This window comes from Rhinoraja longicauda, chromosome 10, assembly GCF_053455715.1.
Source record: "Rhinoraja longicauda isolate Sanriku21f chromosome 10, sRhiLon1.1, whole genome shotgun sequence".
In the NCBI taxonomy this organism is placed as follows: Eukaryota; Metazoa; Chordata; class Chondrichthyes; order Rajiformes; family Arhynchobatidae; genus Rhinoraja; species Rhinoraja longicauda.
This window is the reverse complement of record NC_135962.1, coordinates 10754025-10780154: the sequence shown is the minus strand read 5'-3', so window position 1 is coordinate 10780154 and position 26130 is coordinate 10754025. Positions and strand designations below refer to the sequence as shown.

The 26130-nt window shown below is 41.6% G+C and overlaps 1 protein-coding gene across 2 annotated transcripts in view; it reads left to right on the top strand.

The window, feature by feature from the left end:
- The window catches only part of LOC144597200 (tau-tubulin kinase 2-like), a 169315-nt gene extending 150623 nt beyond the window's left edge, over positions 1-18692 (top strand). For both annotated transcript variants that reach the window (XM_078406200.1, XM_078406199.1), the window contains 2 exons: positions 11039-12474; positions 13958-18692. In XM_078406200.1, coding sequence (XP_078262326.1) covers positions 11039-12474; positions 13958-14435 — 1914 coding nt within the window. In that variant the 3' untranslated portion in view covers positions 14436-18692. The remainder of the gene's footprint in view (positions 1-11038; positions 12475-13957) is intronic.
- Positions 18693-26130: the final 7438 nt, after the last annotated feature.

The window sequence follows — 26130 nt, the reverse complement described above, 5'->3', positions numbered from 1 at the left end:
AGGAACTGAAATACATTTTCATTAGGCGAGAAATAGTATTGGGTAGACTAATGGGACTGAAGGATGATAAATCCCCTGGGCCTGACGGTCTGCATCCCAGGGTCCTCAGAGAGGTGGCTCTAGAAATAGTGGACGCATTGGTGATCATTTTCCAATGTTCAATAGATTCAAGAGCAGTTCCTGTGGATTGGAGGATAGCTAATGTTATCCCACTTTTCAAGAAAGGAGCGAGACAGAAAACGGGGAATTACAGACCAGTTAGCCTGACCCGTGGTGAGAAAAATGCTGGAGTCAATTATTAAATTTGGATAGCAGTAAAAGGATAAGTCCAAGTCAGCATGGATTTATGAAAGGGAAATCATGCTTGACTAATCTTCTGGAATTTTTTGAGGATGTGACAAGTAAAATGGATGAAGGGGAGCCAGTGGATGTAGTGTATCTAGACTTCCGGAAAGCCTTTTATAAGGTCCCGCACGGGAGATTGGTGACCAGAATTAGAGTACATGGTATTGGGGGCAGGGTGTTGACATGGATAGAAAATTGGTTGGCAGACAGGAAGCAAAGAGTAGGAATAAACGGGTCCTTTTCAGAATGGCAGGCAGTGGCGAGTGGAGTGCTGCAAAGCTCGGTGTTGGGGCCGCAACTGTTTACCATATATATTAATGATTTGGAAGAGGGAATTAGAAGCAACACTAGCAAGTTTGCGGATGACACAAAGCTGGGCGGCAGTGTAAACTGTGAAGAGGATGTTAGGAGGTTGCAGGGTGACCTGGACAGGTTGAGTGAGTGGGCAGATGCGTGGCAGATACAATATAATATAGATAAATGTGAGGTTATCCACTTTGGCGGCAGAAGCAAGGAGGCAGATTATTATCTCAATGGAGTTAGGTTAGGTAAGGGGGAGGTGCAGCGAGACCTGGGTATCCTTGTACACCAGTCACTGAAAGTTGGCGTGCAGGTACAGCAGGCAGTGAAGAAAGCTAATGGAATGTTGGCCTTCATAACAAGAGGATTTCAGTATAGGAGTAAAGAGGTTCTTCTGCAGTTGTATAGGGCCCTGGTAAGACCACATCTGGAGTATTGTGTACAGTTTTGGTCTCCTAATTTGAGGAAGGACATCCTTGTAATTGAGGCAGTGCAGCGTAGGTTCACAAGATTGATCCCTGGGATGGCGGGACTGACATATGAGGAAAGATTGAAAAGACTAGGCTTGTATTCACTGGAGTTTAGAAGGATGAGAGGGGATCTTATAGAAACATATAAAGTTATTAAAGGGACTGGGCAAGCTGGATGCCGGAAAAATGTTCCCAATGTTGGGCGAGTCCAGAACCAGGGGCCACAGACTTAGAATAAAGGGGAGGCTATTTAAAAATGAGGTGAGAAAAAACTTTTTCACCCAGAGAGTTGTGAATTTGTGGAATTCTCTGCCAAAGAGGGCAGTGGAGGCCAAATCACTGGATGGATTTAAGAGAGAGTTAGAGCTCTAGGGGCTAGTGGAATCAAGGGATATGGGGAGAAGGCAGGCACGGGTTATTGATTGGGGACGATCAGCCATGATCACAATGAATGGGGGTGCTGGCTCGAAGGGCCGAATGGCCTCCTCCTGCACCTATTTTCTATGTTTCTATGAGGCAGTGCAAAAGAGAAAACAAACAGTGCAGAATGTAGGGTCACAGCTGCCGAGAAAGTACAGATATTAAAAAAAGTACACGAGTTGCAATGAGGAAGATTGAAATATCGGGAATATCACCTTGGCATTTGAGAGGTCTTTTCAAGAGTCTGTTGACAACTGAAAAGAAGCTGTTCCTTAATCTGGTGCTACGTGTTTTCAAGTGTTTGTATCTTCTGCATGATGGGAGAGAAGAGAGAATGACCGGGGCATGAGTGATTCTTGATTATGTTGGCTGTTTTCCCAAGGCAACGTGGCATACAGGTGGATACAATGGGCGGGGATAGGGTGGAGCCTGGTTTGCGTGGTGGACTGGGCGATGTAAATGCTGGCGGTGTTGGCTGAGAGACGATGGTTGATGACTTAAGTTATCATTCATTTGTTTGAAGGAGAATGAAAGGAAGATGAATGAAAATAGGAGTGAAAGGATCAAAATCAATGCTGGCATTGAGAGATAAAAATATTCTAGTTGTTGAGAATCCAAAATAAATGAGAACATTAGATGTATCTAATCGGTCAGCATCATTATTGGAGAAAGAAATAAGAGTTAAAACTATTGCATGATGATCTTGCATCACAAATGGCTAGCTAGTACTGATGCAAGCTGGAATGACCTCTTATCTGAAATAATCATAATCACTATTGTCCTGCTGATTAATCTTCCGCTTAGAAGATGACGTTCCGGTTCTTCAGCTTGCTTTTGGATATGATGGTTCAGTTCAAGAGCCTAAATCAGAGATGTCTGAGATTGAATGAAAATTGATCAGGCAACTGGAAGATCAAGGTTGTTTGTCCTTGTGGAGTGAGTGGAGGCTTTCTGCTACAAGTCACTCAATCTGTGTTTGGTTTCTGCAGCATAGATGAGACCACATTGTGAACACTGAATAGGTGGAGCAGATGCTGGCAATCCCCAACAAAGGACTGGAATCACTCTGCTGACCAGGGTGCAGCAATGAGCTCCACATTTCAGCACTGAGTGGCAGCACCACCCACTGCGAGCCTACAGTCAGCCCCTCCACGCACAAGCTGGGGGGGGGGTGTTATTGCTGGGGGAACACCAATGGAGAGCAGGGCTTTCTGCCACATTGTAAACACAGCAGTGTATGACCTAAGTGGATTACATATCTGACCGAGTTTGGACTTGACCAAAAGTGCTCTAATGAATTATCCCTGTTAAGGATGATACCTAGCTGATGTCATCTTCACTTTGCAACTTTCTAACATTCTCTCTTGACCAGCAGAAACATTTGGACAATCCCTCCTAGTCTTCATCCTTTCCCAGGCATACCACCAACTCTCTCCATCTTTTCCATCTATCGCAACTTAAAACATACCCAAGTGCCTCTAATATTTTCATTCGATGAGCTGAGAAGGATGTTGGCTGCAACCTCCCCCCCCATTGACGAACTATACACTGTAAGGGCCAGGAAGCGAGCGGGCAAGATCATCTCGGACCCCTCTCACCCTGGCCACAAAATCTTTGAAACACTCCCCTCTGGAAGGCGACTCTGGACTGTCAAAGCAGCCACAGCCAGACATAACAACCGCTTTTTTTCCACGAGTAGTAGTTCTAATCAATAAGCAAAGTCTCTAGTCTCTTTTTTTGCTCTGGTTTATTTTCACCCACATGTTTAGACCATAATGTTGTATCCTTATTGTTTTGATGTGGTGATGCTTTATTCTTAATTGTTAATTGTATGTTTGTGTTGTCATTTGTGAGCGGAGCACCAAGGCACATTCCTTGTATATGCACATACTTGTCCAATAAACTTATTCATTCATTCATACCTAAAGCAGTGTCCTGACCAAAGTGCAGTTTGTCCATTCCCTCCACAGATGGTGCCTAACCCGCTGAGTTCCTCCTCCATTTTGTGGTTTGCTCAAGATTTCATATTTTCTAACTTTGCCCAGTTTGGTGAAAGATCATCAACGTTGTAATATTAAACCTTTTCTTTCTCCCACAGATATTTTCTGACCTGCTAAGTGCCTCCAATATTTTCTGTTTTTATGTGTTTCCTTTGTCCAGTTCTTTTTATGACAAATCTCACAATTTGGTCATTCACTGGACCGTAACCAGAGGAAGCCCATCCAGTATATATATAGAAACACAGGAACTGCAGATGCTGGTTTACAAACTGCATTTTGTTTATTGTCGTGTACCGAGGTACAGTGGAAAGCTTTTGTTGCGTGCTAACTGTCAAAGGCAGAGACAGAGTGCTTGGAGTAGCACCTGACAGGGTGCCTGACCCATTGAGCTACTCCAACACTCTGTCTCTTCCTGTCCATTGTATGTTAGAGTTGTGATGTATGTTGGCGTATTTTTAAGCCTAATTCTCAGCCGGTATAAGCTTTAAAGCAACGTTCAGGTTCAGTACTAAATATAGTTTGTAGTTTGATGCAGTCCCGGTGTCCACAAAAAAACCCTAGATGGATCCACAGAACAGACATAATTTTAAAAAAAAAACATTTCTGCAAGAATTTGATGTACTGTATGCAGATGCTAAATTTGCACTTCTGGTACAATCCACTGTTCATGACGATGAGAATAATGCAGTGCATTTTGGAGAGTTCGGCCAGATGCCTGGTGATAAGAGCAGTTTGTGTTCTCATTGCTTAGAATAGCCATTGACACTGCTTCACAGAATGCATTAGTAGAATTAATATTTCCCAATATTCTTGAAGAGTTTGTTCGTCCCCTAGCTACTCCATTGCTCTTACATAAAATCTATTGCTGTTTTGTAATTTTGGCTTAAATAAATGATTGAAAGCAGCGACGTGAGTTTTATACAAGTCTAAAATGTTCATACTAATTTTTTTAAATCTGAAATGCAGTGCAGCTGCATTAGTTTAAAGGGTATAGTACAGTATAATGTCTGAAGTGGGGTTTACAAGAGTGTGTCATATATATTTCAGCTCCAAATGTGTGATTAGGTTCTTTGTGAATGATCATAAATTTGTTGGTCCAGTTTTAGACCCTTTGTTTAGTAGTGGGCAAATGCTGGATATTCAACCAAGGTGGTCAATTTAAAAAGGGCTGCAAGGAAAAGGCTGGGAACTATAGACCATCTTCAGCATCTTCCCTACAGCCATCAGACTATTAAACACTGCAACCTCTAAGTAGACTCTGAACCATATAGGTTTGGGGACATTATTTTTGACTTTGCACTATTATTGCCTATTTTTTAAAATATATATATTGAACTTTTTTTTGTTGTTTTATGGGTTTATGGAATACTATGTTTACATATCTATTGTGCTGCTGCAAATAAGAATTTTGTTATCCCCTTTCAGAACATATAATAAAACCCTCTTGACTCATAATATTGGATGGATTGGGCTGGAAGTTGGCTTGCACAGTGGGTAAAATAGTTTGAAGATAGACACAAAATGGTGGAGCAACAGTGGGACAGGCAGCATCTCTGGAGAGAAGGAATGGATTAAGTTTTGGGTCGAGACCCTTCTTCGGAGTTTGTTGTTCTCTAAGGCGATGATGCACAGAAAGGCTTCAGGGCATATGCACAGATTAAGTGCACTGGTGAGAACACAAAGGTTGGAATTTAATGTTGAGAAAGGTTATCCATTTTAATCAAGTAAATAGAAAGGCAGCAAAGCCTGTGTCCTTGTACATGAATATGCAGGTAGAGTGAGAGATTAGAAGGACAATCAGTATTTTGGTGTCAATTGCAGGAGAGTTTTCGTACCGTGATACTGGTCAGACAGTGTCTGCAATGTTATATGCAGGTCTGGCCTCCCTACCAAAGAAATAATGTAGTGATCAAAGGTTCACCATACTAATTCCCATGATGGCAGATTTGTTTTATGAGGAGTGATTAAGACACGTCAGCCTATATTCTTGAGTGTAGAAGAGTGAGAGATGATCTAATTGAAACAACAAAATGTTCATGAGACTTGAGGTTGATGCAGGAATAATAATTCCCCCGGCTGGGTGTCTAGACCTGGCAGTCATAACCATTCAGGGCGATTGGAAGATGTTGAAAGCTTTATGTGAATGCTTAAAATTCAGCAGTATGGCTTTTCTCTGTTTGTCCATCACCAGCAAACTATGCAAGTGCCTTGGTGTGTTGATTCAGGATGGTATATTAGAAAAAAAATCTTTGGGTTTGGATTAGTTCCATTTTCTGTCAGTTTTTAATTTCATACCCCCCAATGTTTATTACATTGCAAGGCCACTACAGGTATGAATAAAATTAAAACCAATTAACTTGAATTTGTGTGGTGTGTTTTCTAACCTTGACACACCTTCGTAGCAGAATGCTTGCTTTGTATTCTAATGTGGAAGCTAGGATTCCCTAAATAATAATGAGTGACATAATCCGTTTTAGTAATGTTGGTTGAGTGATAAACATCAAGGAACAGGCAGACTTTCATTTAAATAGCGCCATTGAATCTTTAGCACCCACTGAGAATGCAACCGATTTAGTGTCTCCACCAGCATTGCAGCATTTGGTACTGTACGATGGGATTGTTGGAGTTATAAACTATAGCACATCCCCTCGTATTCATTCACTGTGCAAATGTGTGAATATTTCTGGTGACCACAAGTTTAAACTAGTGTTTAACAGTTTGTGGAGAGAGTTTATAGTTGCACAAAATGGCCATTTGGGAAGAAAATAATGAGAAGTGGTACAAAGTGCTTTCCTTGTGTGTGTGATAGTGTGTGTGAGTTTCCAAATGTCAGTGCAATTGGGGCTGAAAGGAAACTATTTTGATTATCATGGTCACTTTTCTGATCCCTATGCAATTCTTGCATTGAAAAGTTATTGCGTTTGTGATTTGGATTCTGCTGCTGTGCAGGTTCTTGATTTCTACATTCCTTATGCTTTAATGATAATGTAGCTTTGTTCACATTATTGATTCTCTGTCATTCTCTTTTGGACTTTCCCTCTCCCCACTCCAATCCATTTACAGGCACTCTCCAACTTGCACTATAGGCAGCTTGTGTACACAATTCACAATAGGTGGTCCTTTTTCTTGAATGACCTGTGGTTTTACAACCATGTTTATGGAATAATTTCAGAGCAATCTAAACTGAGAAACCACTGATTCATCCTGAAACCTTTTCCTTGGCAAGGGAAATTTTAAGTTGGAACTAGATGGAAAATCAGACTAGTTCAGCCAAGCCCAGGCTTGCAACACCAAGGGATTTGGATGCTTTGCAGCTGTTTGGTTGGGACCCAGCAGGATTAAGGAGGCTGAACAGGTGGGTTTGCCGTGCTCCGAGGGTTTAATGAAAGTGAGAAACACACATGGCGAGGATGGCAAGGGCTTCCGTACGCTTCATAGATATAAGCGCGACACCCAGGGTCGCTGCTCTTCTGTTTCGGCCATTTTTGATGCCACACCGGGAAGGCGAGCGAGAATAAGGGTGATGGTGGAAAGCAACCCCTGGCCGAGTCGCATTGGCAATTCAGGAGGAGGAGGAGGTGGCGGCAGTGGAGGGGGGAGCGGTGGAGTTGACAAAGTGATGGCCAGGTGGAAAAGGTGGCAGCTGATGAGAGGGGAGGGAGCCCCACGATGACTGAGCGTGTCATGGCAGTGGCCTGAAGAAAGCGCTGTCAGCCAGGGGCTATAACGTGACCCACGTCAACCAGTGCAGCAGCTGGTGAAGAAGGACTCGCTGTTGCAGACCAGCGGAATCAACTGAATCAGTCTGAAGAAGGGTCCTGACCCGAAGCGTCGCCTTTCCATTCTTTACAAAGATGCTGCCTGACCTACTGAGTTACTCCAGCACTTTGTGTTGTTTTATGTATTAACCAGCATCTGCATTTATTTGTTTCTACCTTGTTTTAAGGTGATTCCGACTTGCTTTAAATTTGACTTGTGTGAGGGTTACATTCCATAATCCCTTGCGTAAGTCAGGGAGTGTCTGCTCTTCTACATGATGCTAATTCCCTTACTACATGATCCCTATTCCTCTATTAATGGAGTTATCCCTCAACATCTCAAAGACCTCTACTTTCTTACTGCAGACTTAAAACATTAATGAAGAACTTTGAGCATTCATTGAAAAGGAAACTAAAACTTTGGCAAAGAATTAGTTAAAAAATGAAAATGTTTGTGGCAACTTGAAAATATTTAAATCTTTGGCAAGTTTTTCTTTTCTGCCAAAACCATATTGAGAATACTTAAGGAGGGTGTAGGAGCCATTTATCCCCGAGAAGTAATGGCTATCGAAGTGGGATCTCGAGATGGTATAGAAACTGCCATTACAGAGGGTCTATACGGCCGTAAGACATTACCTGGATTTTCCACTGACATGTTAGCAGTACCTGTATAGAGTTCCACACTGTTAATGAATTTGGGTCTCAATGCAGCATAGAAATCCTAAACTGCATAATAAGTAATTCCCATGATATTCTAATGGCCTTGGTTTGGTAACTCAGTTTATTGAGAGTGAGAGAGTACATGGTGACTAAAATGACCAGATCATTGTGAATAAAAAAGTCTGTTTGGTTCAATGATGTCCTTAAGGGAAGAAAAAAGTCTGTTTGGTTCACTAATGTCCTCAAGGGAAGAAAATTGGCCAACCGTGCCTCGTTGGTGATTCTTTAATGGGCTCTAAGGCTGAGTATTGCTATGTTCAAGTTCAAACAGAGAAGGAATAAAACAACACAAAGTGCTGGAGTATCTCAGTGCGTCAATCAGCATCTCCGGAGAACATGCACACATGACGTTTCGGATTGCGACCCTTCTTCAGATTGACCCGTGTTGAGTGCCGGAGGTCGTACGAGGATGTGCCGCTGAGAATAAAGTGGAACCCGGGAGGGGGGTGTGTGTGCCAAGAAAACAGGAGGACCCGGGGTGGGGGGTGGGGTGCTGAGAGAATAAAGAGGGACCTGGCTTGGTGGGGGGGGGGGGGGGGGGGGGGGGGGGCAGCCAAGAACAAAGAAGGACCATTGGGGACTGTAATGAATACTTTGTAACAATGCCGGCGCCTATCCTTGGCGACTTCTTGCATACCTTGTGTTTGGTGACGTAAAACTAAGAATTGCAAAACGTAGAATTTACAAAGACTTTTAAAGTATCAATCAATCAATCAATCAATCAATCAATCAATCAGGATTATCGTAGAGGATGACTTGTCGCCTATGTGATCTGACTGTGATCTGTTGGTCAGGAAGTCAAGGATCCAGCTGCAGAGGGGGTTGCCTGGGCTACTCTGACCAGCTCCTCCCAAACCTGCGAACGGTACCACCAAGAAGAGCAAAGGTTGAACGTGCAGAGGAATACTATCATTGGAGGTCTCCGCACATTATCACAGTCATTCCTTCATTGTCACATGGTTCAAATCCTGAATCTGTGGACTGCAACTAAAAAAAGCAGTGATGGGCTACTTTTGCCAAAAGGACTGCAGCAGTTTAACAAGGTGCAATGCCACTTTCATCAGGTCAATTAGGGATGAGCTATAAATGTTGGCCTTTATTCACAAAATGCTGGAGTAACTCAGCAGGTCAGGCAGCATCTCGCGAGAGAAGGAATGGGTGACGTTTCGGGTCGAGACCCTTCTTCAGTCTGAAGAAGAGTCTCGACCCGAAACGTCACCCATTCCTTCTCTCCCGAGATGCTGCCTGACCTGCTGTTACTCCAGCATTTTGTGAATAAATACCTTCGATTTGTACCAGCATCTGCAGTTATTTTCTTATAAATGTTGGCCTAGTCAGTGATGTATAGATTTAAAAAATAGATTTTAAGAAAGTTTCAAGGAATGGTTACAGCATGAAACAAGGCAATTAAGTTTATAGCAACTCAGTTTATTGAGTCTGCAAGCTCTGTATTAGAGCAATCCATCCAGTCCCACTTTCTCCCTGAAACTTTGCAGATTCTTTCCATCCTGATCAATGTGATCATGGTAGGACTCCTTTTAGTGATGTGGGTTGGACAGAAATATTGGGCGTGATGTCAGGAAGAAATGTCCTGCCCATCAGTAGTTTCCTTTGTAACTTCAATCTCCCGATAGTTATAATTTTAACTTCCACTCTTGTGCTCCTGGATTTTCTACTATTATTGGGATGGTCTTAGGGTTTCCTTCCTTTCCCAAGACATACCAAATATTTGTTCATATAAACACTTATTAATATAAACATATTTTCTTTATTTTCCATTATTAATTCCCCAGGCTCCTTGAGTAAAGGGTTTTATAAGCATGGCATATGAAATGTCACAAAAAATATATTAATGATTCTGGATCAGTCTGAAGAAGGGTCTCGACCCGAAACATCACCCATTCCTTCCCTCCAGAGACGCTGCCTGTCCTGCTGAGTTACTCCAGCTTTTTGTGTCTACCTGAAAGATTCTGGACTCCTGTTAAGCCTTGGGGTCAAGTTAGATAATCGATAATTTCCCTTATTCTCACTCCTGTGATATTCATCTTTTAAATCTTTTTGGGAAATTGCCGACCTCCCCACTGCTCCCACGCCTACCATCACCCCAACTCCGCAGCATGAAGCCAGCCAGTTGATTTTACTTTCTATCTGGAGCGATATCTGTTGGGGGAACAATATCAGTGGGAGGTGGAAACCCTTCCTCTCGTTTCACCAAAATCAACTCCCACTTAAGAAACCACCACAGATAACGGTTAAAACCTTTTCATTCTAGCTAGGCAGCAATGAAAAGTGCTTTGTGAGCATAGCACAGGTTGAATATAATGCTAATGATGAATTAGGGAACATTATTTGCATTATGCTGGCTGAATTAGTTATAATGCGATTTCGATGGAGGACTGGAGAACCACTTAAAAGTTACTTTGGAAATTGACAGGCAGCAACTGCTCTCTTGGATTAAAAAAGCAGAAGGGACAAAAACCTCTTCCCCACAGCAATCGGACATCACTGTCTCTTGTGAACACAGTCTGTCAGTTGCACTGTGGTTGACCACTGAAATTGACAAGCAATTGCTTCTGTTGACACTTGTACAATGTTCTATTACACAATACAGCCTTTTGTATTTTTAGCCTGCAGTAACAAAATTAAATATTGCTATTGAAAAATCTTTATATTTGATAATCTTGCCCAAAAAATAACTATTATTGCGAACCTGAAACTCACTAGCCCCTAACCCCCTTTCACCCTTTGGCACAATTGTTGCAATAACTTTATTTTCTATAAAACAAGGTTTCTTATGAACACAATTATACTGGTTACAAGTTGTTGACCCGTTGTATTTTACTCCTGTGGTTGAACATAGATTACTGTTTGTTCACATCTAGCTACAGTAGTAAATAATGTAATGGACTTTTGTATCTTTTCTGTTGTTTAAATTTTAGCATCCTTCTGAATGAAATTTGTGAATTTTTCAGCAGCATACAAGTAATTTGAATTGTATTTTCAACATATTTATTTTGCTTTTAAGATAACGGCGTCTAAACCTGCAGTAACATCGACTCAAGCTGCCTCTGTGGCTATAGAGTGCAATGAGAAGAGAGAAAATGATCAGCATGCAGTGGAAAACAACATTGATCAAAAGCAGCCAGCCCATTTTCCAGAAGAGAAATCAAGGCCAACTGCTGCAGTGCATGGCCCTTTGTGTAATGGTACATTCAGTGTTGGCCTTAAACTAGAACTGGACAAAGGCACAATGCAAAGGGAAAAATCCATCAGACCCAGCATAATAGAAAGCAGTAACCAAGGTGAGGTAATTGGAAAAACTAGTGTTCATTCTGAGCACAACAGAGATGACTCTCTCAATTCACCCCAAGAGGTTGAATGTAAAGATGGCCAAATAGTTTCTGGGGATGGAGGAAGTCAGCCTGATGAAGGACAATACTCTTCAGGTGAAAGTGAACCACTGGAGAAACAAATGGGTGATGAATGCTTGACATCAGCACAAGTAGGGAGCTTGAGCTCTGTACAAAAACATGCAGAGATTAAATCACCTGGTCCTTGCTTAACAGATATTATAGCCAGCCCAGCCACAACTGGTGAAGTATTTTCAATGAGAGAGGAAGATGCTCTATCCAAGTCAGTGGAGTGTACAAAATTTGTAATGGATGTGCCGAAAGATAAACTGCATGATCAAGAAGAAAATGGGTTTTTTAAATACATTGAAGGTGGGACGGATAAAGAACAGCCTGCTTCTAGTGTTTCATATGAACGTGTAAAAGAATTGCTTCATGCTGCAGTATCAGAGCAGGAAAACTATGCCAATTATGCTGGAAATGATGGCTGTGAAATGGGCTACATTTCTGAAATGATGCAGAGAAAGATTCAGGAACAAAGCAACATTTCAGAGCTAAGTGGATTCAGAAATGGAGATTTGATTCAAATCTTGACAGTCGGTGACGATTCACTCCATGCCAAGAAGGTTGAAGGCAAATCATCACTTTTGCGACAAAGTCGAATCCCAGTCCTGGCATCTGATGCAGAAATTATTACTGAGTCATCGGCTCCTGTCTCAGCTAAAGAGAAACTACTTCAAAAGAAGGCTTATCAAACTGACTTGACTAGACAATTGGCTGAAAAGAGACAACATACACTCAGAACGTCCTTTCTGGATGATCTTTCATCTAAATCGGAAAAATCCCCTGAAGAGAAAATATCTGTCCCATCAATGACTTTCTCAGATGATGGAACCCCTTCTGGATCTCCACTGAAAGCTGGAACGGAACAACAATCAGGCAAACAGACTGACGACGACTCTCTACTGACCAGTCTTCAATCCCGGAGAAGCAAAATCCCAAGACCCGTTTCATTGACCAATCCTGAACAGATCCCCATTGCAGCCTCAACCCAATTAGTCCCAAGGCCACCTCCAGGCAAACCACCAACTCGACACAGCGTGGAGGTCCGGTGAGTGCGATCTTGCAGTGATTTTGTTTCGGGATATATTTTTATGAATGAGTCATGCTTATCTGAACGGCAACTTAAACCAAGTCTTGATTATGATGTGCTAGATTTATTATAAACTAACTTCAAAGCACTGTGCATGCTCATGAAGACCAGTTACTCATACATTTACTTCAACTTAGCTATTTGGGCTTTTAGTCAATTGTTTTATCCAAATCTGAATTGCAGGGCAAATGGTGTGAATCATCAAACATTTGTGGATTCTTGTACAATTCCACTTCCCCATTGTGTTTGCATTGACCTGGATAACAAAAGATTGTTGATGTTGCATTTTCCCCAATGAAGAAAGACTTCCAGTCATATCTTGTCTTCCAAGACTATCCTGTCCTAAAGCACAATGAAACTCCAAATTGTTCTATAATACGTAACTCTCAGGGCACTATTTTCAGCAACAGAATACCTAGCAGATATCTCAGCAGTGTTGATTGAGGAATGCCGATCAGTAAAGACATGGGAGAAAATTGCCAGCTCAACTTTGAACTCATTCTGTCTGTTCAATGTGTCCATGCAACAATAAGGATGGAACAAAACAATGAACTGAAGGTGACATATGATGAAAGAATGGGTTGACTGGGCTTCTATTCACTAGAATTTAGAAGATTGAGAGGGGATCTTATAGAAACATATAAAATTCTTAAAGGATTGGACAGACTAGATGCAGCAAAAATGTTCCCAATGTTGGGGGAGTCCAGAACCAGGGGTCACAGTTTAAGAATAAGGGGCAGGCCATTTTGAACTGAGATGAGGAAACATTTTTTTCACCCAGAGAGTTGTGAATCTGGAATTCTCTGCCACAGAAGGCAGTGGAGGCCAAGTCACTGGATGTTTTCAAGAGAGAGTTAGATTTAGCTCTTGGGGCTAAAGGAATCAAGGGATATGGGGAAAAAGCAGGAACGGGGTACTGATTTTCGATGATCATATTGAATGGCGGTGCAGGCTCAATGCTTTTCTATGTTCTATATTTCTATGCCGGTTTTAAAAACAGACACATTGCAGAGAAAGCTGAAAGAGAGGAGGGCCATAGCAAAGCCTGGCGAGTGATAGGTGGTAAAGGTGAAAGGTGTTTTTGATAGGCAGATTGGTTGAACAATGGCCAGATGAAAAGACAAAAGATGTGAGATACAAATAGAGATGCGAATTGTGAAGCCAGAGAAAGGAATATTGCTGGAGGGGTGGGTGAAAAATGGGTGCAAGTCCAAGTGGGGAAGATGCGGGGAAGAATGGGGACTTTTTTCAATACCTCGTTCTAAAGATGGCATGTTCCATTGTGCAGCAGTTCTCATCAGACTTAGATGCCAAATGGGTAAGATGCTGAATTAACCAAACCAAGTGCACAGTCCTACCTCTACATTCTGCTTGCAACTATATTTGGAACAAATTGTCTTGTGCTCTACCTTCTAATGTGTATTTTCTGTATTAATTCCAGATTACGCCGATACAGAGTTGTTGGGAGCGGTAGCTCTGATTCTGATCTCCTAACCCATCTGGCTCAAATCCTTCAAAATGGATCCCAAAAGACCAGAAGCTCACCACAGTCCAAAAGCCCACAGTCGCCACGCAGTCCCAAAACTCCACCCAAAAGCCCGGTGATTCCGCGACGAAGTCCCAGCGCTTCACCGAGAAGCTCCTCGCTGCCGCGCACTGCCAGCTCTTCTCCTTCACGCGGCCGTCCCTACACGGACCAGAGAAGCTCATCGCCTCACTTTGCCAGAAGTCGCTCTCCTCCCAGTTACTCTGGGTCTTCGCCCTCCCGGAGAAGCTTCTTGCAGGAGCATGGTTGTGGTAAACAGGGCAAAAATAGCTTGAAGGGGCCGGGGAGCCCTCACCACTTGTGTCAAAGCAAATCCACCAAGGGAAAGTGCTCCGGCAGAGATGGTAAAATGTCCAGTAAACTCAGCAGATAATCATTTCTACCAGTAACACACCACTAGTTCTCCTTTTCCTCCATCCTCAGACACTCTCTCCTCCCCCCCCCCTCCAAAGGCTCCCAGGTGTAATCTTTATCCACTCCCAGGCTCTCTCCCTGTCCCTCTCCCTCCAATTCTCTCTCCCCACATCTTTCTCTCTCCCCACGTCTCTTTCTCCGTCCCCACGTCTCTTTCTCCCTCCCCACGTCTCTTTCTCCATCCCCACGTCTCTTTCTCCCTCCCCACGTCTCTTGCTCTCTCCCCACGTCTTTGGCTCTCTACCCTGCTACTCCCTCTCCGCTGTGCCCTCTCTCTCCCCCCACTACTCCCTTCCCACTGCTCTCTCTTTCTCACTCCCCCGCTGCGCTCTCTTTCTCTCCTTACCCCCCTGTTTGCTTTCTCTCTCTCTCTCTTGCCACTCCGTCTCCCACTTCTCCCCTTTCTGTCTCCCCTCTCTCTCTCTCTCTCCGTCCCCTTTTTCTCTCTCTGCGCCCTCTTTCTCTCTCTTTGCGCCCTCTTTCTCTCTCTCTGCGCCCTCTTTCTCTCTCTCTGCGCCCTCTTTCTCTCTCTCTGCGCCCTCTTTCTCTCTCTCTGCGCCCTCTTTCTCTCTCTCTGCGCCCTCTTTCTCTCTCTGCGCCCCCTTTTTCCCTCTGCGCCCCCTTTTTCTCTCTCTGCGCCCCCTTCTCACTCTCTGCACCCCCTTCTCTCTCTCTCTGCGCCCCCTTCTCTCTCTCTCTGCGCCCCCTTCTCTCTCTCTCTCTGCACCCCCTTTCTCTCTATGCGCCCCCTTTCTCTCTCTCTCTGCGCCCCCTTTCTCTCTCTGCGCCCCCTTTCTCTCTCTCTGCATCCCCTTTCTCTCTCTCTCTCTCCCCTTTCTCTTTCTCTCTCTCCCCTTTCTCTTTCTCTCTCTCCCCCTTTCTCTTTCTCTCTCCCCTTTCTCTTTCTCTCTCCCCCTTTCTCTTTCTCTCTCCCCTTTCTCTTTCTCTCTCCCCCTTTCTCTTTCTCTCTCCCCCTTTCTCTTTCTCTCTCCCCCCTTTCTCTTTCTCTCTCCCCCCTTTCTCTCTCTCCCCCCCCCCCTTTCCTCTCTCTCTCTCTCTCTCTCTTCCCGTCCCTTGATGCATGTCCGCCCATCTTTTAAAATATCTGCTGTCATCTACCTTTTACTGGACAGGATCTTTGTGATTTTGAGCAGGTACTGCTTTGTATAAAATTGATCTATTGCACAGAACGTTGGTGAATCTCTGTGCACATGCTGCTAGATTTTATTTTGGCTTCTGCTGCCTTGAGCTACTTGAGTAGGAAATACTAGTCCAGTACTTCCATCTTTATCTTGTATACAGTGTCCTCCTCCAAAACTTGACCTGTCCTTGTGCCATTTTCAATTGAGGGAAAGCTCAGAGAATCATAATTAGAAGAAAGGCTGCTGTAGTATTTTCAATCGCCAATGTTTTTGCCATCTTTTTATGAAAATGTTAACTGAGGGTTTTTTTTAATGTACAGGGTGTCTAGATATAAATAAAATTTAATTTAAGCAACTGAATTGATTCAAGAGTCGTAGAAAGTAGTTAAAATCATAGTTGAAAGACCAGAGTGCATATGTTTGTTGCATACTGACATCTGACACGAGTAAGGTGGTTTTCCTGTTTTTGTAATTGTCTTATAGAGTTAGAAGGCAAAATCTTGAATTACCTCTGTAAAGGATATAAAATACTAGTTCTTTGAAAGTGGGCATGAATAGTGATGTGGTGGTGATGGTGGGTTTGGAAGGTGTTGGGATGGGGGGAGGGGTAGAATGCTGGGGGCAGGTGGGGTAACGTTAGTGTTCAGTAAGCCTCTGTTTTCCTTTCTTATATCCAGTCCCAGTAGCACACTCTTGGCTCAATAGAATATTCAGATGTAACTCCCTATTTCTAACAAAATGGGGAAACCCCTGCTTTAAATGTTTACTGACTTACTTTCCTTGCTACCACTGTGATATCCGACATCATGCAAACAAATAATCAAGAGGTGGAAAAATAATGAGCTGTTAATTTGCTAGTGATAGATCAGCAAAAGTACATTAAGACAAAGTATTTTATGCGCAATAACTGCATAAATTATTACCAATCAGCGTTTGAATACCATGTGCCTGTCTAAAATATGTTGATGTATCTTGACTATATATTACTTTGCTGCCAAGGCAAGAATCTCTGGTTTAAGGAAGAAAAGTTTCCTAAAAGACAACTGTCATGTGAAGCCTGATTGTTAAATGGAAATCATTTCAGCTGTCACTTTTTGCTAACTTCCAGTGGAGTTAAATTATTTATTGTATAATATTTTCCATCTGTGCTGTAAAATGCTAAGTAACTTAAATTTTTAAGCTTTTCAACAACCAGTTTAAATGCTTTAAAACAAATTGAAGCCCTGTTTTATGGTTTGTATCTTGTACTGTAAACTGCATGTCACATGGTAATATGTATTTATTAATTTCATATGGATTAAACGGGCTGTTTGTTTTTGCATGCCTGAATGCTAGTAACTTTACAGTTTCTCCCCTGCATGAAAAAATCTTCGTGTGATAATGGGGAACCTGCACTTCAAGATAAAACTGAAAAGTTAAACTACTTCAAGGTGTGAAACAGCAGGGGGTGTCAAGTCTACTAATCCCACAGGGCCTATAATTGTATCAGGGGGTAGAATAAATACTACACTTTTTCTGTAACTAAACCATAAAGGCAAAAAAAAACAAAAATAATGTTAAGTTATTGTTTATCTGATTACCTAGTAAGTGTGCAACTGTTACCCTTTCAATGTGGACTTATTTTGAAGCTGCAAGTGTTCTTTTTTTGTTATCTCTCTTGAACAGAGTACTTCTGTGCTTACCCTTAGCCTTTATCATGTAGTTCTCCACCAAAAGAAGATCACAGTGTTTGTCATAGTTGTTTTCAAAACAGGGATTTTTATAAAAAATCTAATAGGGTGGGAAATTTGGGGGAGTCTTAGAAAAACACAAGTTCTCCAGTGCAGCCGCAATGGGAACAATGGCAGCTTGAACCAGGTTGGTAAGGTTGGTGCAACAAGGATGGAGTAGCGTCACCTCCATTGATTTCAAAGAGACGGTGCAACATCATGCACCTCCTCAAAATGGAATAACTGCACTTTTAAACCTGTAGACTAGATTAATGTTATCGCTCATGTCAGAATAGTAATTCAGGTTCTGCTAATGATATAACATGTAAATTTACATCAATGTAATGTTCAAACATGAGACAGTAAAGCTTTATGCATGCATTAATTAAAAGTTAATCTGAAGTCATTTCAAACTTTGTATTTCATGTTAATAATTAAGAGACAAGGAGTAACCAAATTGCTAACCTTCCACTTTAGCTACCCTGAGCTTTATGTACAACTTGTGTGCACTGATAGACTAAATTGGCCATGACACTAGCAAATGCATTCAAGGTGCTGAAGTTATTTTATTCCTTTTTAGTGGCATCAATTTCCTGTGACAGTTTTTCTTTTACTCCAGCTGAGCTTTTGGTTCAACTACCCTTTGGAATGTAAAATCTAATTCACATAAGATTTTTTAAAGATGTGAATGGAAACTGGGCTCCATGCAGGTCTATCAAACTTCCTTCCTTGTACATAAACAGCATTGCTCAAGATATGGGCATCGTGGCTTCGTAATATGAAAAGATACAGGTACAAAAGGCTTTGCTATTATCAAGTATCTGCAAGATTCTAAGCTCTTAAACTGAAAAAAATAGATTGCTAGGTGTTTTATGTGGTGGTTTCTATTCATTGTCTTCGTAATTAAAAGAATAGTATTTCCAAACCTAATTTGCATCTGCTGGATACTTTGAATTTCATTGCACAACTTGAAAGGATTGGAAATAACGATTTTAATGCCTTTTATGCTATTTTTGATTTTCTTGGCCAAGAAGTTGTGATCTGTTTTATGGAGCCCTAATTAGCATCAACATAATACTTTACAAAAGCAACAATGAGTATGAAATGGTCTGGCAGGTTTCATGGTCTGCAGAAATATGCAGATGAACAAATGACATGCATTGTGTGAAGGTAGGGTGTACATAAAGATGTAATTATTTAAGTTCTTTGATTTGTATCATATCAAAGCCTTGTACAGTGTTTTATGTTGTGTTCTAAAATTATTTTGTATTTTATTTTTATAAACCAGTAAAATAAAATATTCACTAAGCATGCCAACATATAAATATTGTCTTGTGTATTCCAATAAAAAAGGCTGACAAATAATGAATTGATTTTTTTAATTGCGCACCTACATATGCATAATTTGTGTCCACACTCATTGAATTTGTGAAAGGCATTTATCCGTGGATTGGAAATCTAATTATAAAGCCACTAATTTACTTTTAATCGTCCAAATAAAAAGGAATTGATCAATTCAGATATAAAAACTTGGTTTCATAATATCAGTGACTACTGAATCTTGCACATGCTGTCTGATTCCAACTTGATCGTTACTCAACAATGCATTGTATATGTAAGGTTACTAAGACTAGGTCTACTCAGTCCCCAGAGCTCAATGTTCAGGAATAAAAAGAAAAAACTGTTTGATAAATATACATAGCTTTTTTAAAAATTCCTGGAATAAGAACATCCATATTTAAAAAATTGGTCTTACAATTGGAACTTATGTTATTTAGGAATTAAATCATGAAGCACTTTTTCCATTTTAGTAAGTAATAAAAATGTGAAAACTCTTGTGAAAGTTTGTGATGCCTGGGGCTCAATTGGAATCCAAAACAAGATTGGTTGAATTTTTTACAGGTTGGTGTCAACAGAAATAAAGATTTTAATACCCTTTTATGCAACAATGTATTAAGTTGTGCACTAAAATAATTTTGTATTTCAAAGACACAGGTCAAAGGCAGAAAAATGGAAGTTCAGATCAAATGAACTAACTTCAGTGCGGAGAAGCTCGAAGGCTGGATGGCTTGCTTGCGTCTCTATGTACCTAACTTGGTATGAGCCACATTACCAAACTGCACCTAATTTCATCCTAATAATCTTCCTCTCAAATGATGTGTGAAAAGTGTGGCATGTTTCAAATGGTGCATACAAATGCTTCACTAAGGCTGGAAAACCTATTGGAAAGAAGTTCTGCTAAGGTTGACATTCAATCATTGTATATATAAATGTGAATCTGGTAAAATGTTAATCTAGCAGGTGGTCACCTTGAGCAGAGGGCCAGGTCTATTGCATAACAAAAGCAATGGAACTAAGCAATTCAACCCTCATATCTGCACCACCATTCAATAAGATAATGGCTGATATTTTTCCTCCACCAATTTCCTGTGTTAATCACTACCCTTAAATTTTTAAATATTCAAAAATCTGCCAAGCGCTGTCTTAAATACACTTCATAAGTGAGCCTCTGGATGCAGAAAGTTCTTCTCATCTCATCTCAGTCCTGAATGGTCAACTCCTCGCATTGTGACCACCCTGTTCTAGACTCCTTAGCCAAGGGGAACATAAACTCTCCCAGCACATTCATCAGCCTAGACTGCTTATTCTCTCCTCTCACAGCACGCTTAGAATCCATCTGGTTAATCTTTGCTGCACTCACTGTACTGTCGGTATATCCATCCTTAGGGAGAGAAATGAGACAAGTACAAATGTTCCAGTCTTCTCTCACCAGGGATACATATAATTACTGTAATACATTTTCTTTCTTCCATTCAAATCGCTTGTAATTAAGGCAGATGATTGTTATAAATGCCATGTGATCTGTTTGAATAACGTGGTCATGACTTAATTGTTTGTAACTTCAAATTCACTCTGCCTTCTTGCTGTGGCAGCCTTCACCCCTTTCTCGAGGAACGATTTACTGCACCCCCTCGTTCCAGGTTGTCTCACATTCACATGAAGACTCATCAGTATCTTCTGCTTCAATTTAAGCCCCTCCCCATTCACTGTTGAGCTCTAGTTTGTACCAGCACTTAAAAAAATTATGTATTTATGACGTGCAAAAAGACACCCAACTCTTTCTGAACGCCAAGCACTTTCCATTTCTCACTGTTTAAATAAACTGTCTTTTTATTTTTTTTCTACCACAAGGAAAACCTTTTTTTTCAACACTGTATTGCATTTGCTAAGTCCTTACCCATTTATTTTTAAGCCATCTATATCCCTAAAACCCTCTATCTGCTAGTCATGGAGTCACCCAATGATGTTTCATCAGATAAACCTGGACCTATTACACTTGATTCTCGCATCCAAATTATGGATGCATATTGTGGAAAGCAGGGACCCCAGCACAATCCCTGTGGCACTGCATTGATCATAGCTGAAAATGACCCGTTTATACATACTCTTGTGATTTAAGTCAAATAATTAATCTGCACATTACACTACCCCAGTCTTGTTTTTTTGTTTGATGCCCTCTTGTGGGGCACCTTTATTGAAGGTGTTCTGAAACTCCAAATACACCACAATTGATTTGCCTTTTTCTGTTATTTTAATTCAGCCTTAAGGCTGAATTGAAATAACAGAAAAAGTCTGAAAAAATAAGGCTGAATTATAGGGGGATAGATAGGGTGGATGGTAAAAATCATGAGGAATTAGAAAAGGTGAGTAACCAGTCTTTTCTCAGAGTAGGGTGGATATAAAACAAAAGGGTATAGGATTCAGGTGAAAGGGGGGAGGGGAAAATTTAAAAAAGGACCTGGCTGGCAGCTTTTTCACACAGAGGGTGGTATGAAAATGGAAAGCTGCCAGAGGAAGTGGTAGAGACGGGTGCCATTGCAACATTTGAATTACATCTGAAAATACATGGATAGGAAAGATTTGGTGGGATGTGGGCTGGGTGCAGGCAAGTGGGATCAGCACTGTTTGGCCACTTGGGCAACATAAATGAGATGGGCCAAATGACTTGTTTCCTTGCTATATGACTATGACTAAATTATCCCCTTCTCATTCAGCAACACTTGATCGAAAATAGCCCATTCTCTCATCCTCTACTCTTATTGGTAATTTGTTTAATCTAGATGTCCTTGCTGAGTATTATGTATGTTATATCTCATGCACTACTAATTCTGGTGAAATCAGTGTGCAAAATATTAATATGCAACGGAAATTTTAGATTAAGAAGATGTTGGGCTCTTGTAGAACATTAAGGTGGATAAATCCCCAAGGCCTGATGGGAACTATTCCAGATTATTGGGAGAGGCAAGAGAGGAAATTGCTGGAGTCTTGACGAAAATCTTTATCTCTTCTTTAGCCACAGGTGAAGACCTGGAGGACTGGAGAGTATCTAATGTTCCTTTGTTTAAGAGAGGAAGTAGAGGGAATCCAGGAATAATAAAATGGTGAGTTTCACGTCAGTGGTAGGGATACTATTGGAGAGGATTCTTCGCAATAAAATTTACTCCCATTTGAATGAGAAAGGGTCAACATAACTGAAGTTTTTGAGGAGGTGATTGTTGTGGGTATGGTGGTGGATGTTGTCTACATGCATTTGAGTAAGGCGTTTGATAAAGTCCCCCATGGGCGGCTAATTCAGTTTAAGATGCTCGGGATTAACAACGACTTGGTTTTATGGATTCAGAACTGGCTTACTGATACAAGACAATATGTATGTGGGAGCAATGTTGAGTAATGCATGCATTTCTAATCGCACCATTATGCTGTAAAATAGGTGTGGAGGCTGTGAAAAGGGTCCAAGGAGGTTTAACAGAATGCTGCCTGGATTAGGGTGTTGAGCTCCAGGGAGAAGTTGGACATGGCATTCTTTTCTCTTGAATGCTGGAGGTTCCATGGGGACCTGATAGAAGCATATAAAATCATGAAAGGGAGGCAGTGAAAACCTATTTTTTCAGGATAGAAATATCAAATACAGGAGGGCACAGCTTTAAGGCGAGATGGGCAAAGTTTAAAGGAGATGTGGGGGGTACGTTTTTTTTATACAGTGTGCTGAGTGCCTGAGTAGCGTGGTGGTGGAGGCAGATACGATAGTGGCATTTAAAAGACTTTAGTTTTGAAACATGGATATGGAGGGATATGGATTATATGCAGGCAGATAAGGGTTGGCCTCGACATGTTCCACACAGATAATGTGGACTGAAGGGCCTGTTCCTGTGCTGTACTGTTCTATGTTCTATTCACACTATGTCCTGCACATAGCTTCTGTAGAGGCTATCGCAAATTCTTAATGTATTTAACCCCTTTGTCCCAATACTACATTCAAGCTGATTCCTCATTTTAATTTTTGATTGAAAGATGTGGCATGGAAACGGGTTCTTTGGCCTACTGAATCCACAACCATCAATGACTCGTTTTCTCTATTTCTGTTATCCCACTTTTGCATCCACTCTCTACACACTGGGGGCAATTTAGAAGCCAATTGACCTACAACCCCCGCACATCTGTGAGACGTAGGATGAAACCAGAGCACCGCGAGAAAATCCACGCAGTCATATCCACAGAACATGCAAACTCCACACTGATAGCACCAAAGTCAGGATTGTACCTGTGTTCCTGGCGCTGTGAGACAGCAATTCTACTAGCTGCACCATTGTGCTGCCTCTGATCTGAAATCCTTCCTGTGAACTGTTATCCCATTTTTTATTATCAAGGTTGCCCAGTTTCCTTTTCCATTTTTCCCACCTTTTCTAAAAGTTAAGTGTGCAGGAATTCTCAGACTCAGATACTTTAGAACCACATCCTATTAACGAAGGAAAATACAAGCTGCTGGAGGAACTTAACGGGACAAGCGGCATCTGTGGAGGCAAATGAATGATGAAGGTTCAGATTTGAAACCCTTCATACTGAAAATGCCGCCTGAAGGAAAATGCCTGACCCACTGTGTTCTTCCTCTGGTTTTTTTGCTCAATATTCCAGCATATGCAGTCTCTTGTGTCTCCACATCTCATTAATGGCTATTAGATTGAAAAAATCAACTCCATTTGTGTTGTCAATTCATCTGTCCGCTTCCCTCCCCTAGCTTGAAAGGTTCCCTGTAGCATGGTGCTCTGGTGAATTTGCTCATCTTTCCTGCAGCCCCAGTTCCTATCTGTACAGGTTCAAGGATTGATTAGGGGGTACCTGGAACCAGGTAGGCACTTAAAAAAAGGAATTACCTGTTTAATACAGGGGTTTTTTCACTCGGCTTTTACTCTTCCTCAAAAGATGGTGGAAGCAGGTTCTTTTACTTTAATGCATTGCTTCTTGTTGAAAGGTTACCAGAGAAAGAAATTGAGATTTCAAACAATTAAACCATAAAGCTTTTAAGAGGATATAGTTAGGCTGAATGACTAATGAGTGGCGACAATGGCAGGCGGACTACATTATACAATATATCTTTATTGTCATTGTACAAGTACAATGAGATTAAGAATGCCACTTTAATATTGATGCTGTAGAATAACTAAATCACGGCGGAAAAAAAAACAACAAAGGGAGGGGGGAAAAAAAAGGAAACGGGTTCATGCAAGGTCAGTTGTGCCAGATGACCCTGGGGGCAGAGACAGATCATGGAGGGGTCTCAGCAGGTCCGATTCGGAGCAATTATAGCTCGTGGAATAAAGCTGTTTGTTAGTCTGGAGGTGCGGGTGTAGAAGGCCTTGTAACGTCTGTCAGATGTAAATAGTTCAAACAGACGGTGGCATGGGTGTGTGGAGTCCTTGTAGATGCTGGTGGCTTTCCTGAGGCAGCGTGCGTTGTAGAGGTCCTCCAGGACTGGTAGCTGTATCCCAATGATCCTCAGCGCTCTGCAGACGACCCACTGAAGAGCTGAAAAACATTATGATAAAATGTGAAATTTTCTATCAATCCACATTGATCAAGAAAAAACACAACAGTTTTTAAAAGGGGAGAGATCTGTAATGCTGATGATAACAGGGACTTGGATGTCCATGTACACAGAATAGTGCAGTGGATAGCAAATGGTATGTCAGACTTTATTGGGGATGGGAGTTCAGGAGTAAGCGTGCCTTCGGTCCTTGGTAACCCCACATCTGGCTTATTGTGATACCAGAACAATGATGTACCAGTCATTGAAGGTGTGCAGTAAAGTTTTACCAGATTAATTTTTGGGTCTGTTATATACCTTTATTCTCTGGAATTTATAATAATTAGCGGTGTTCTTTTAACCAAGTAACACTTCTGCAAACAGTGGCGGAAACAGTAATTGAACGTCGTTGAGGCAGAACGAGTAGAAACTAAATAAGTAGGGCGCTGAAAAGTTACCAAATGCATTGCTTGCTTGGTGCACGCCGATAAAACACATGCTGTAATTCTGCCATATCATCCATCCCCATGGGTGATTTCTGGTTTGTTCCCTGGTCAGCTCCATTTCTCTTTTTCCTGTTTGCATGCCTGTAGAGTTTTTCGCCCCTTTTTACTTTTCTGCTTTTTTCTCTTGCACACTCTAATTTCCTGTTTAGCTTCAGTTTTGACCGTTGTGATCAGACTAGTTTTCGCAATTATTAATCTAGAGTCTGTCTTGTTCCCTGTTTACTGCCCTATTTTACTGCCCATCTTTCTGGTGATCTAAGGAGCTCTAGTTATAATTTCTCTATACTTTGCTCTGGAGATTGTGATTGAAACATCCCCACTTTAAAATTGGCTTTTCCCTTGGAGTAGATTAACTCCTTTCCCACAGCTATCCTAAACCTTATGATATGAGCAATGTTTCCTTGATGTTCGCCCTCTTGTACCTGCTCCACTGAGATTGAGATATTTCCCAGAACTAAGTCCAGTAATTCTGCCTTTCTTGTTCAGCTGAGACATATTGATCAAGAAGGTTTTAACAAGCTGAAACCTAAGTAGTTATATTTTGTGAAGGGGTTGAACGCTGTACATCATTGCAACATTTGTATCATTGCTCTGGGCCTCAGTTATCCTTTGGAGGTCTGTTCTTGTGTCCCTCACAGATACTGAGGACAGTGTATGTCAGGTAACATTTAATAATGTGACCCATACTAGGTTTGTTATCATGGTTGAGGTTGGGCCAAAATAGATGTTGCAGCGCAGATAGAAAGAATCAGGAAATGAAGTGAAATTAAAAAAACAAGTAGCTGGAGGAACACATCAGGTCAAGCAGCATCTGTGGAGGCAAAGGGATAGTAAAGTTTTGGGTTGAGACCCTGAATCAGGACTCAGGAGGGGAACGCCAGGGATCCATGAACCTGTCTTCAGCGATGGGACGGTGGTGGAGAGAATCAATAGCTTCAAGTTCCTGGGTGAGTATATCTCTGAAGATTTGTCCTGGTCCTCACAAAGACTGCTCACCAACATCTCTACTTTGAAGATTGAGGAGATTCAGTACGTTGACAAATACTCCAGCAAATTTCAACAGGTGAATGCTGGAGAGAATATTGACTGGTTGCACCATGCCCTGGTTTGGCAATTCAGATGCCCAGGAGTAGTAGATCCTGTCGGGTCCATCACAGTTGCTGATCTCCCCACCATCTACATGGGGTGCTGCCTCAAAAAGGCAGCCAATATTATCACATCGAATACAGCTAAGATCACCACTATCCTTGCCAGAATCTCATTTTGCTACGACTATCCGAAGGAAGGAGGCTGTGAACCATGACCACCGAGTTCAAGAACAATTTCTTCTGGCAACTAATAGGCTCTTGAACACTATACAAACTAACTTCAGCAACTATGATCTTCTGTGTCTTTGGTTGTACTACAGACATCAGTTTTTGCACTATTATGACTA